Here is a 14422-nt window from a genome sequence, read left to right on the forward strand (position 1 = left end):
ATGTAACTGTAGACCCCAGGGTTGGGGCCCATTGCACTCTGTAAAAAAAGAAATTGAAGAGAAATAAAAAAAAAAAAAGCGAGAAACCGTTTGATTGTTCAGAGTGTGGTGCAAGATTTCGACAGACAAGTAGTATTGCCACACATATGAGAATTCATACAGGAGAGAAAGGGTGGGTTGGAGTTCCTACTGGACATTTGCCTCAAATGTCCTCGGTCCCACTGTGAAGAGGGTTTGCGGGGAGAGATCTCTGTATGAGGACGTTTCAGTGAAAACGAACCCTAGCTAAAAACTCCACAAAGCAAATATGGAAAAGTCAAAAAATGGCAAATTGTACTGGCCGGATGTCTCCCAGGATAAAAAGGTCCCCAAATCACGCCTAGGCACCAGGGTGTGTGAGGAAAGTAATGGTGCAACTTCTCTTAGTGCTGCAGGGAATGACCTCCCATGCGAGAGCACTCAACTGGATAACCCATCAGATCAGCATAGCTCTGATCCTGGACTCCAGCAGCAACAGCCTCAAAGGCCAAAAAGAAATCTACGAAAATACGCCACTGTTACTTGGACCATTGAAGAGAAGAAAACAATCTTCTACTGCTTCGCTTACTCAAGACATGAGAAGTGGGGCAGGAGAAAAAAGGCAGTATTTGAGGAGAAGATAAAAGAAGCGGATTTACGAGAGAACCATTTAGCTGTTCTGATTGTGGTAAAAGATTTGGGCAGAAGGGGACTCTAATCACACACATAAGTCATACAGGGGAGAAACCATTTGGCTGTTCTGCATGTGGTAAAAGATTTGGGCGAAAGGGGAATCTGACCAAACACATGCAAATTCATACAGGAAAAGGTGGGGTGGAAGTCCTACTGGACACTAGCACCAAGTGTCCTCAGTCCCACTGTGAAGCGGTTTGCCGAGATCCCAGTATGAGGACGTTTCAGTGAAAATGAACGCCAGCTAAAAAGTCCACAGAGCAAATACGAAGTCTAACAATGATAGATTTTACTGGCCGGATGTTGCTTAGGATAAACATGTCCCCAAATCAGACGGAGACACCAGGGTGTGTGAAGAAAGCAATGGTGCAACTTTTCCTAGTGCTGCAGTGAAACATCTCTCCTGTGGCAGCACTCAGTTGGATAATCCACCAGATCAGCATAGTTCTGATCCTGGATCCCAGCAACAACAGCATCAAAGGTCCAAATGAAATCAGTTAAACTATGCCACTGTAAATTGGACCATTGAGGAGAAGAAAAAAAATGTTTCACTGCTTTGCTTACTCAAGGCATGAGAAGTGGGGCAGGAGGAAAAAGGCAGTATTTGAGGAGGATAAAAGAAGTGGATTTACCAACTGAGAAGAAAGAAGCCACTATTAGAGCCCTGCGCGGGACTATATTCTTCTGTCATTATGACAGAAGTTGACATTTTATGAGTGAGTATAAAATTTCACAGATTAGATGATAGTGTACAATGATTTCAAATTTGTAAAGTGAGGTTTTATGAGATGCCATCATTTGCATATCAAAGAGCATCAAACACTTGAAATGGACAAATATTCAAGGTGGGCTGGCACAATGCATTACATGACTTTTTTGGGGGAAAGTCATGCAAACTCCACACAGAAATGCCACAGGTGGGAATCGATCCCATGACCGTCTTACTGTGAAGCAATAGTGCTAACTACTATGCCACTGTGCTGCCCACATAACATAAGAAAACACATCACACTGCACAGTTAATTCATCCCAATGCTAATGGCAAGGAATCTAATTTGTAAATTAAATTAAATGAGAAAGTGTATAATAGTGAAAAGCTAGTGTATGTAAAACCCAAAGCCTCATGTGTAAACACAAATATAAACCGTGGCTTCTGTGTACCGTGACACCCTTGCCTACATATGTAACTCCACCAAATACAACTGTAGCGTGTCTTATTGTTTATATTGTGTTTTAATGTTTCAAGAGAGAAACTGTTGTTCATGATCTTTCTGGTAAGGTCACTTTTAGTTCAGGATGTGTGCGATTCTTCTTATTAATGGATTAATCATTGATTATTTTGCTGATTAATCTATTGGTATTTTTTGCACAATTTCTTTGATTAATAGTATAACAAGGAATTTACACAAATTTTAAAAACTTGTCATTTGTATTTCAATATTCAAAAATCTCTTTAAAAACAAAACAAAATATGACAAAGAATGCACTGTTGAACATTCTCCTACAAAAATAAATAAATAAAAAATTGCCAGGTCTTAACTGGTAATCTGTCTTTTACAGTCTGATATACACTCACACTCATCTTCAACCGCTTAGTCCAATCAAGGGTCGCATGGGGCTGGAGACTATCCTAGCAGTCGAGGCGGGTTACACTCAGGACAGGACGCCAGTCTGTCGCAGGGCCACAAACAGACAAACACATTCACACCCACTCGCACACCTACGGACAATTTAAAGATTCCAATCCACCTAGCCCGCATGCCCGAGGAAACCCACACAAACACGGGGAGAACATGCAAACTCCACAAGGCCACAGGCGGGAATTGAACCCATGACCTTCTTGCTGTGAGGCAGTGCTAACCGCTAAGCCACCGTGCTGCCCAGTCTGATATACAGTTGCTCCAAAATAAGATTATACAAGTTAAAGTAATGTAGTGCATTATACTGTTTATTCATATAGTACTTTATAAAATAAATAACCAGATTTCTCTGCCTTTTTTCTTTAGTTCGTCACTTTTACATTTTCTGTGGGGTTGACTTTGCTATTTATATATACTAGCGTATTACCCGTGGGGATCCAGGGGCTCTAGATTGGGTAGTGTTTATAAAATATGTAGCTGACATTTTTCAAGGGTGGTAAATTAAGCAAAGTTTGTATAATGAGTTGCAATGGCGTGTGAGTGCAGAATGTTTTTAGAACCTTAAGACCTCAACAATTTTTAGAACTTTCAATTCTTTAGGAAGACTTTATTCTGACAGACTAACAAGAAGTGCTCAGAACCACTCTGTGGGACTTCATGATTGGACATAAATTGAAGTACTAACCATCCAGCTTCCCCCACTGTGAATTCATCTCACAGTATACCTACATGAGGACACATTATTAAAGGATATGAAGTCAGAAAACATCTGAAAGTCAAAAAGTCTTCCAGAGCAGTTGAAAATGTAGATTAGATTAGATAGAACTTTATTGATCCCTTGGAAAGACTCCCTCAGTCTTCGCAGCCTCCACCTCAGCTCCCTCGATCAGAACTGGTCGCAGACTTGGTCTGGACTTCCCAAAGTCAATGACCAGCTCCTTTGTCTTCGAGGTGTTGAGCTGTAGATGGTATGTGTGGCACCAGGCAGCAACATCCTTCACTAAGCTCCTGTACGCCTCCTCTCTGTCATCCCTGATGCATCCAACAATGGTTGCGTCATCTGTGAACTTCTGGATGTGACACAGCTCAGAGCTGTAGCAGACGTCAGAGGTGTACAGGGTGAAGAGAAGAGGGGCCAGCACCTTGTCCTGGGGTGCTCCGGTGCTGCTGATCACAGTGTCAGACGTGGTGTCCCTCAGCATGACATACTACTGTTAGTGAGGTAGCTGGAGATCCAAGTGATCATGCAGGGATCAACACGCATCCTGTTCAGTTTGTCCTGGAGCACAAGGGGCTGGATGGTGTTGAAGGCACTCGAGAAGTCCAGGAAGAGAATCCTCATTGTTCCCTTATCCAGGTACAAGTGGATTCAGTGTAGCAGGTAGAGGATGGTATCCTCCACACCAACACCTGCCCAATATGCAACTGCAGACAGTCCTGGGCATGTTGTACCTGGGATTTACAATCTGTGACTGAATGTTATGGAGTTATGAAGTAAAAGCAGCAAGAATGGTGACAAAGGTCAGTTTCAGTTTGTACAGGGGTCAAAGGTTAAAGTTGTGCTCCAGCTGTATTTGTGCTGAATTTGATGTTTGTATCACCATTTGAAGGATTGTTTCAGTTATCTGCTGCACTAATAAGCCCACAGAGCATGAACCAGCTGCTGTCTGGCTGGTTCTGTTAGCTTAAACGTGTATATAAGGCAACCTGAATTAAAGGAGAAATGCTGCTTTTAACAACCTGACCTCATTTCTGGCATAAAATACGGCCGTTTACTCACCAATATAAGTTTGGTGTGATTAGAAGTCCATAGTTCAAACATGTTCAGTTCAAATCTGAAGCAAACATTTTTCTTCTACTAAAGTGGATTACAACCCCTGGCAATAATTATGGAATCACCGGCCTCGGAGGATGTTCATTCAGTTGTTTAATTTTATAGAAAAAAAGCAGATCACAGACATGACACAAAACTAAAGTCATTTCAAATGGCAACTTTCTGGCTTTAAGAAACACTATAAGAAATCAAGGGAAAAAAATTGTGGCAGTCAGTAATGGTTACTTTTTTAGACCAAGCAGAGGGAAGAAAATATGGACTCACTCAATTCTGAGGAATAAATTATGGAATCATCCTGTAAATTTTAATCCCCAAAACTAACACCTGTCAATTGAAACAAAGGAGAGGATTATCAAAGTCTTAAAAGTGGGTAAATCATCACGCAATGTTGCAAAAGATGTTGGTTGTTCACAGTCAGCTGTGTCTAAACTCTGAACCAAATACAAACATGGGAAGGTTGTTAAAGGCAAACATACTGGTAGACCAAGGAAGACATCAAAGCGACAAGACAGAAAACTTAAAGCAATATGTCTCAAAAATCGAAAATGCACAACAAAACAAATGAGGAACGAATGGGAGGAAACTGTAGTCAACGGCTGTGACCGAACTGTAAGAAACCGCCTAAAGGAAATGGGATTTACATACAGAAAAGCTAAACGAAAGCCATCATTAACACCTAAACAGAAAAAAACAAGGTTACAATGGGCTAAGGAAAAGCAATCGTGGACTGTGGATGATTGGATGAAAGTCATATTCAGTGATGAATCTTGAATCTGCATTGGGCAAGGTGATGATGCTGGAACTTTTGTTTGGTGCCGTTCTAATGAGATTCATAAAGATGACTGCCTGAAGAGAACATGTAAATTTCCACAGTCATTAATGATATGGGGCTTCATGTCAGGTAAAGGCACTGGGGAGATGGCTGTCATTACATCATCAATAAATTTCTCTGTGTAGGCTCTCAGTTGTCCAGGTGGTTATCATAGTAGAGAAGCTTGAATCTTCGACTGGACTGGGTTGCTTGACGTGAGGACGTTTCGCTTCAAATCGCAGAAGCTTCCTCAGCTAAAATTCTTGCTCTGGTAGTCTGACTTCTGTCTTGACTCTTGTAGAGAAGAATAAAACAGAAGCCAACAAAAGCTGGAGTTTTTAACCTAACCAGACCCCTCCTACCGAGAGGCCGACTGCTACAGGCTAGTGACTAAACAATAGCTCTAATTAGCACCTATTGTGCTCTAGTTCACACCCTCCTAATGACAGGGCAGCTGTCCCTTCTAATGATGGGACGGAAGCCTCTCCTGATGGCTCCCTTGACGACTCTCCTGATGACGTGAATGACTCATTACCATGAACAAAAGACTGAAACTGCTTTGACCTGAGTACCCCATTGTAAACGGGACAAAGCGTGTCTGAGACCCCCTCCCCTGTTAAGGCTGGGTTTCAACTGTTTTACAAAGAATGCTTCCTTGACACCTCTCTCAAACCATTTCTTCTCTCTGGCTAAGATTTTAACTTCCTTGTCCTCAAACGTGTGGTTAGTGTCTTTCAGGTGGAGATGAACTGCAGACTGAGGTCCACTGGCGCCCTCTCTACAGTGCTGGTATAGCCTTTTGTGTAAAGGTTGCTTAGTCTCACCTATGTATTGTTCATTACAGTTTTCCTGACATCTGATAGAATACTCTACATTGCTCTGTTTGTAACTAGGGATCCTGTCCTTAGGGTGAACTAATTTCTGTCTCAAGGTGTTAACCGGTTTAAAGTAAACTGGGATTTTGTGCTGTCTGAAGATCTTATGTAGTTTTTCCCCTACTCCTGCTAAATAAGGGAGAGACACTCCTTCTTGTCACCGTCTCCTGTCTATCTGGTCTCTTTGTTTTCTGGGACTTCTGCACTTTGTCCAGGAACCATCGTGGGTACCCACATACTGTGAGGGCTTTCCGTACAAGTTATTGTTCTTTAGCCCTTACCTCTGCAGTTGTGGGCACCTGTAGAGCTCTGTGTTGAAGAGTCCTGATCACCCCGAGCTTGTGTTCAAGGGGGTGGTTTGAGCCAAAGAGCAGATATTGGTCAGTGTGAGTGGGTTTTCTGTAAACCCGTCTGGAGCTGCCTGTTCTCTCCAATTGTAACATCACAGTCCAAGAAGGCTAAATGGTTGTTTCTGGCATCCTCGCGTGTGAACTTGATATTGGAATCCACCGAGTTGATGTGTTCTGTAAAGTCTTCGACCTCCAGTTGCTTGATTTTAATCCATGTGTCATCGACATATCTGAACCAGTGACTGGGAGAGATGCCCGTGAAAGACGTCAAGGCTGTCTTCTCCACTCGCTCCATGTACAGATTGGCCACAGTGGGGGATACCGGAGACCCCATCGCACAACCATGGATCTGCCTATAGTAATTCCCCCTAAACAGGAAATACGTGGTGTTAAGACAGATCTCCAAGAGTTGGCAGATGTGGTCTGGTGTGAGTTTGGTCCTTTCAAGTAGAGACATCCTTCAGCAGTCCCTGCCTCACAGCTGAGATGGCCTCAGCGGTGGGGATGCAGGTGAACAACGATGTCACATGGTGTCATTTGATGTGACATCGTTTTTCACCTGCATTTTTGAGTGTGAGCTTGCCACTGAGTTCCCGCGAGATTCCATGGGATCTCGTCTGTCAATCCAGGAAGTGTTTGACATTTGAACATTTCCTCTTTTACTGTGGATTTGAAAATTGGCACTTCCTGTTTAGGACGCTCTGTACCATGAGTGAGCTTTGTGACTCTTTGCTCATATTTTGTTATGTTTATATGTATGCAGCTTGGGACTCCTACGAGGGCGGTCGCATCTCCTCCACTCCCTTATCTCTGCTGTCTGCTTTAACCTTTAAGTCCCTACTTCACAAGACTGTGAATTCCTCAAATTATATTGGATACTGGATCTATTGGACTACTATTGGATTAACCATGGAATTGATCAGCTGGTCTCTGAATGCTATTGACATCATTTTTTCTACAAGAAGGTCAGGAGCAGGGGGATCCTACCTGCCCAGATGGAACGTATCCTGCGGGCTATGTTCTCGACTCCTGGGGGTCTTGGCGTATTGCATGCTTGGCGCCTTTCTCCGTTGAGGATGTCGAGGATTTATTCATTTTTGGTCTTATGGTAGCCGGGCTGATACTTTCTGGCTTATGTGCTGCCCTGATCTACTGGAAAATTGGCAAGACGGCGGCATCAAGAACCACGGCCCCTCGGTTGTCTGTCATGATTAATGAGGTTGGCAAGGCGATGACTTGAAATCAGATGCAAATTGGATGACATCTTGGAGCAGATGCGTGCCTTGCAGTTGAAGTTGAAGATTTCAGAGGCCAGTGAATATTCTTAATTCATAATTGGGAATATTCTTAATTCATAATTGGGATTTGGTTGTTCAAGTGGAACTGTTAAAAGTGTTTTTCACTGCTCAAACCACAACACTCAGGCTTATCAAGCCTGTAGGACAAATTGCCCGACTGTTTTCCTCCAGAGGAATGTCTTCAGCCTGGGGAACATTTGGCTGTTTCTTATCTCAACTCACAAGGACAATAAACTGTTTTCATAGAACTGAAGCATGCTTCATTACCTCCCGCCACCCCTCCTACCCCCCATCAAACACTCCCCACTCCGGCTTCTGCTTACGTCATTCCTTCCCCCTTCTGCGGGGGCGGTGCAGTTTTAGCTGCAGCTGGCCCCCATTCCTCCCCCCAAGCTGACGGTGGCGCATCTCAGGGTTGCTGCGTGACTTCACCCACCCTCAATTCAGATAACGGACTTCTTCAAACTTAGTGCACATAAACAATGTCAAATGTGTATGTGCTGTCTTTAATTCTGATGTGTGCCATTATTACGGAAAACAAGTAATAATTGTGGACTAATTGCTGTCTGAGGTAACTGGAGTGTAAGCATAATTTCTCCACTGTGAGATCAATAAAGTATATCTGAAATACATATATAATTTCCTTGTTGTGTGCGTTTTTTAACCACCCCAAACCAATGATGTTTGAATGATATGGACATTAGTAATGATTCTGACATTTTCTTTGAATTGTTTCATTACGGGGCAGCACAGTGGCTCAGAGGTTAGCACTGTTGTCTAACAGCGAGAAGGTCAGGAGTTTGATTCCCACCTATGGCCTTTCTGTGTGGAGTTTGCATGTTCTCCTGTGTTTGTGTGGGTTCCCTCCAGGTGCTCCGTCTCACATCCAAAGACACTCAGGTTAGGAGGATTGGAAACTTTAAATTGTCTGTAGGTGTGCGTGTGGGTGTGAATGTGAATGTGTTTGTTTGTCTACATGTGGCCCTGCGACAGACTGGCGCCCTGTCCAGAGTGTGCCCTGTCCAGGGTGTACCCTGCCTCGCACTCTGACTGCTGGAATAGGTTTCAGCCCCCCGCGACCCTTAATTGGACTAAGCAGTTGAAGATGAGTGTGTGTGTTTCATTACAGACAGTATGAACCCAAGTTACGAGGTCTATTAAAGTATCGGACCTCTTTATTTTTTGCAAAAACCTGATGGATTTGAATCACGTGTGCTTGCATGAGCAAACCTTGAACCTTCGTGCGCATGCGTGAATTTTTTGAAGACGTGGACATCAGCACTTTTTCGGTACATTCCACTGTGACAGAAGATTTGGCCATGAAAAGAGTGGCTGTGAAATTCATGCTGCTGCTGACGGCGGAGCAAAAGCGCTTCCGTGTTGAAGTCTCACAGGACATGCTGTGACATGCCCACCTCTTCCACAATTTCTCGGATAGTCACATGACTGAAAAGCCACCGAAAGCCGTCCGAATCATCCGAATGGTTTCCACCTGGCTGTCGCCCAGTTTCTGGCAAAATTTGATGCGGCACTGCTCCAGTCGTTCCGTCTTTTTCCTTGCAATGAAAATCCGCCGAGCGCACTACACGTCCTCACACAAAGGCTGCTTACCAGAAAATGATGCAATCGACAGGCGTGAAAAAGTTCACGCATGCGCACGAAGGTTCAAGGTTTGCTCATGCAAGCACATGATTCAAATCCATCAGGTTTTTGCAAAAAATTAAAAGGTGCGATACTTTTCTAACCGACCTCATATTTCCTGTTTTGTTGGTCAACTTCATTTCATTTAATGTTCATCTATTCCTGCATGTAAGGCCTGCAACACATTTCAAAAAAGTTAGGGACAGGGGCAGTTTATTTTAAATGTAAGAATAAAGTCAGACAGTGTTCTGGAGACAAGTCGGGATGAACACATGAACATTTCTAAGTCACTGAATATTTGTAGGATTTCATCCATGACAATATTGTTGAACATCTTGTGCAAATGTCTTCCTGTCATTTTGCATAAATTTGTACTTACTATTAAAAAAAAAACCCAAAACAAAACATTGCTCACTGTTTCGGTACTCTGGCAAAATAATTTCTTTTGAGAAAAATAAAGTTGATCTTACCTCACTTTGACCTTTAAATTGCAGACAGTGTGCACTTTCTGGATGCACTGCATGCCTCAAAGAGGACCTCTTCGCAGAAATAAGTGTACACTTTCTCAATTATAACTCATCGTTTTGACACTCGATTGATGTCTTTATAGTAGTGATGGGATGATGATACCTCGAGTGTATTGACACACTACACCAGGGGTGCTCAAGTTCGGTCCTCGAGAGCTACCTTCTCTGCTCCAACACACCTGAATCCAATAAAAGGCTCATTAAAAGCCTGCTAACGAGTCTTTCATTGGATTCAGGTGTGTTGGAGCAGGGAGACAACTAAGAGGATCAGGAAGGTAGCTCTCGAGGACTGAACCTGAGCACCCCTGCACTACACAAACTGTCGGCGCTGTATTGACACTGTTGGTTACTCAATAGTGACCCCTGCAGTAGTTATAAAATCACTGCAGGTAAATAAAATGAAAATAAGATGGAAAAGCTAATAGGCTGCAAACCCAACATCAGCCTGTGAAATATTCAATTGCCAGTCCTTTATTTAAAATATGATCTCATCATTGCATAATTTCATGTGCTCAATTTGTGTCGAGTTAAGCTGTTCATGAGAAGAGTTTAAACTTTGCTTAAAACCTTTTTTGTGTAAATGCTAAACTGAGTTGGTATGTAGAATATAGCAAATTTGTCTGTAATAAAATTCAGAGTTAAAATTTACCTGGGGTACTCATACAAGTATCCAATTCCGCATTGCCATGCTGAGCTCTGTAATGCCTCAGCATTGATGAAGTGCTCTTATTGGTGTAAGATAGCTCTGTGGAGCAGAGCCGACACTTCACCTACAATAAAATGTTAATTTAACTGAAAACAATTCAAACCTCTTACCAGAAAGGAGTACAAACATATTTAATTGAAAAAATAACAGTAAACAATGCCCAAAGGAGAAAACAATTTACCTTATTTGGGGTCAAAATATCAATATTTTTTTTCTTAAAGCGATACACGCTATAACACGATACACGTTCTTTCATTACAAAATCTCCTTTAACAGTGGAATGTCCGCATAAACTCCTGATGCCGACTTCTTCTGAAACTTCTCCGTTCTCTGACGACGACCTGGGTGAACAGAGCCTTAAATCAGGATGTTTTCAGCTCAAAACAGCCAGACGGACGCCACCTCCGACCGCGCCGATCCGCTTTGTGAGCTGTCCTTAAAGCGAAAGAAACTCCACAATCTCTCTTTTCACCGAGAACCAGCTGAATTTCTCGAATAGTGTCCACTCGGATATCCCTCACAGGTCATGAAAAAAGTTTGATAAAGCAACGCGCGCTGTCTCCAGCAGCGTCTCAAAGGATTTCAGCCGAGAGGGCTGGACCAGTGCTCACTCAAAGCCTGCCCACAGGCGGATGACGTCACCGACGCGTGAAAAAACTCACGCATGCGCACGAGGGTTCAAGCATGTCTGGTGTAATCGCACGTGATTCAAATCCATATAGTTTTTTATTATTATAAAACTGCCAGTTAGTTTTCTAATAAACTTTGTAAATAATAGTGAAGTACCCATAACAGCTTTACCTATCATCTCACTGATGACAGTGTCACAACCACATCAACTCTCAGAAAGAAAAGAAAATGCAGCGAGCCTTGCATGCTAAGATGCCAATACTCTCCCTTCACACTTCCCCGATGTTTTGCGTGTTCATCTGAAATGTAACACATCCCATTTCTTTAAAAGAATGAGGTGGAGTGATCTGCTCTCCCTCCAAACAGCACTTCAAATGAAGTGGAAAACTGAAATATCCAGAATGCTTTGTGAACAGTCAGTTTTGGAATAAAGATGGCAACTGGAGCAGGGAAAGGAGTCAATCCAATACTGCAAGTAACACTGAAACAAAAATACATACATGCAATGGAACAGAATTGTTTTGTGACAACACACTTCAGCAAAAAATGCTAATAAGATGTCATTATAATTTTGTGCATGACTAAGTTACTTCAGTACCGAGTAAGAATTTAGGTTTATAAATAAGCCCACAGCAATGTTTTGGTACTTATCGTTAATCTGATAGCAGCACAGAGCTAAAATGTCCACACACAGAACGCCGCAATAACCAAAGTGTTTTACTTCCTGGTTGTTGTCAACAAATAAAACAATTCATTCCTGCAGATCAGGACAAATATTATGGCAGAAAGCAACATGTGTATAAGCTGACTAACACCTGGAATGATGTCATATTATTCCAGGGACTTTTGAACAGAGAAACATTAAATGAGGCATTTTGTGTTACAGAACAGACGTAAAAAAACACAATACAAACCACCTCTAGTATTATAGTCATGTCCTTGTAAACTTATCACAATAACATATTTTAACAATCAACATTTCTGTGAAAAAGCACTATCTATATACATAAAACACAATGTAAATAAAGAACTTTAGCCTGGCTCATCTATAAGTTGCTGGTAATATCACCTAATATTTAATATCACCTAATATAGTCTTTTTCAGACTATAAGTCATGTTTTGTTTTTTCCTAGTTTGGTTAGTCCAGAGATTTATCATCCGGTGGGACTTACATACTGAAGGGGAAAAAAAATAAAAATCACAATTCAGAACCAGTAATTTTCATTACAGCAGAAAGGAGAAACAACATTAAATTACCAAAAAAAAAAAAAAAAAAAAAAAAAGGAAATAAATAAGAACAGATGCATCCTGTCAAGTAACATTAATTAAATGGATGTCTGCTCCTGTATAGTTGTGCACAAAAACAGAACATAAATAACAGATAATGCCCTAGTGAGCCGATTTAAACTGAACGCATCTTTTAGTTGAGCCATCTGTCCCCTCCACAAGTTTCTGTTCTCTTTTGATATATTTTGTCCTCTGCCTTTCTTGCTATCTTGGTGCTGTTGTCAGAATAATTTCTGACAATTTTATAATGGCTGTTGGGACGAGGTCTCATTGTGGTGTTGTGCTTACTGTTTCATGACTTCTTTTTTCATGTTTGGTCAGATTTCCCTTTTGTTGAAACCTTTTACCGCACTCCAAACAGCCAAAAGGCTTCTCTCCCGTATGAATTCTACAGTGTGCCATCAGATTATCTTTCTTTCCAAATCTTTTACCACACCCAGAACAGCCAAATGGTTTCTGACCCATGTGATTTCTCACGTGTATAATCAGACTGCCCTGATGTCTAAATCTTTTACCACAATCAGAACAGCTGAATGGTTTCTGACCTGTATGAATTCTAATGTGTGTGGTTAGACTGCTCTTCAGGCTAAATCTCTTACCACAATCCAAACAGCCAAAAGGTTTCACTCCAGTATGAATTCTTGTGTGCCTGATAAGATCAACCTTCTGTGCAAATTTTTTTCCACATTCAGAACAGCCAAATGGTTTCTCTCCTGTATGAATTCTCATGTGTTTGAGGAGATCCCCATTCTGTCCAAATCTTTTACCACAATCAGAACAGACAAAAGGTTTCTCCCCTGTATGAATTCTTGTGTGTTTTATGAGATCGTCCTTGTATCCAAATCTTTTTCCACACTCAGAACATCCAAATGGTTTCTCTCCCATATGAATTCTCATGTGCCTGATCAGAGTCCCCTTTGCTCTAAATCTTTTATTACACTGAGAACATACAAATGGTTTCTCTCCTGTGTGAATTCGCATGTGATTGATGACAACGCGCTTATATCTAAATCTTTTACCACATTCAGAACAGCCAAATGGTTTTTCTCCTGTATGAATTCTCTTGTTCTCTCCTGTATGAATTTGCATGTGTCTGGTCAGATTGCTCTTCTGTCCAAATCTTTTACCACATTCAGAACAGTCAAACAGTTTCTCTCCTGTATGTATTTTCATGTGTGTGATGAGATTAAACTTCTGTCCAAATCTTTTACCACATTCAGAACAGTTAAATGGTTTCTCTCCTGCATGATATCCCATGTTCTCTCCTGTATGAATTTGCATGTGTCTGGCCAGATTGCTCTTCTGTCCAAATCTTTTACCACATTCAGAACAGTCAAACAGTTTCTCTCCTGTATGTATTCTCATATGTGTAAACAGATTACTTTTCTGTCCAAATCTTTTACCACAGTCAGAACAGTCAAATGGTTTCTCTCCCGTATGAATTCTTGTGTGTGCAATCAATTCATGCTTATGTCCAAATCTTTTACCGCATTCAGAGCAGTCAAACAGTTTCTCTCCTGTATGCATTCGCATATGTGTGGTCAGGTTACTCTTCTGTGCAAATTTTTTACCACATTTAGAACAGTCAAATGGTTTCTCACCCGTATGAATTCTCATGTGTGTGATCAAATTATAGCTCTGTCTAAATCTTTTACCACATTCAGAACAGTCTATTTGTTTTTCACTTCCTTGCATTCTTCTATGTTGCTTTGAGACTGAATACAGTACCTTTGTTTGTTTCCATTCACAACTGTCATAAATTTCATAACTGTCCAAACTCCTCCTGGTGTGTAAACAACTATTTGGACCAGAGTTGCTGGCTGGTTGTGGTCCTCCACTGTCCTCCCCATCAGCTTGTGTTGTCAGTGTTCTGTGTACAGATGAGCTGCTGGCTACAGGCTCAACCTGTGTGCTATCATCATTTTGGCTTTGATGAACCTGTGATGACTGTGGTTTTTCATCATTAGTGAAAGGGAACTTGGTGATAGCAGCCTCCTCCAGCTGCGGAAGCTGCTCTCCCTGCTGCCATATCCAGAGTTTCTCTTGTTCCTTTTTCATGTCCTCCTGGTCAACACTCTGTTTCCACTTCTGTTGTTCAGGTAGAATTTGTT

The 14422-nt window shown here is 41.7% G+C and overlaps 1 protein-coding gene across 1 annotated transcript; it reads right to left on the minus strand.

The window, feature by feature from the left end:
* Positions 1 to 12339: 12339 nt before the first annotated feature.
* LOC117531196 (gastrula zinc finger protein XlCGF8.2DB-like) lies at positions 12340 to 14078 on the minus strand. Its single transcript, XM_034194243.1, has 2 exons — positions 13913 to 14078; positions 12340 to 13552 (listed from the first exon to the last, which is right to left on the minus strand). The coding sequence occupies exons 1-2, from the start codon at positions 14004 to 14006 to the stop codon at positions 12579 to 12581; spliced, it is 1068 nt and encodes a 355-aa protein (XP_034050134.1). The 5' UTR covers positions 14007 to 14078; the 3' UTR covers positions 12340 to 12578.
* Positions 14079 to 14422: the final 344 nt, after the last annotated feature.

The sequence above is a fragment of the Thalassophryne amazonica genome, chromosome 18, assembly GCF_902500255.1.
Source record: "Thalassophryne amazonica chromosome 18, fThaAma1.1, whole genome shotgun sequence".
Taxonomy (NCBI): Eukaryota; Metazoa; Chordata; class Actinopteri; order Batrachoidiformes; family Batrachoididae; genus Thalassophryne; species Thalassophryne amazonica.

Excerpts from the sequence above, each read along its gene's own strand:
- LOC117531196 (XM_034194243.1), bottom strand. The coding sequence starts at position 14,006 with ATGCAAGGAAGTGAAAAACAAATAGACTGTTCTGAATGTGGTAAAAGA. Across the intron at positions 13,553-13,912 it reads ACACATGAGAATTCATACGG|GAGAGAAACCATTTAACTGT; the intron begins GTGAGAAACCAT and ends GATATCATGCAG.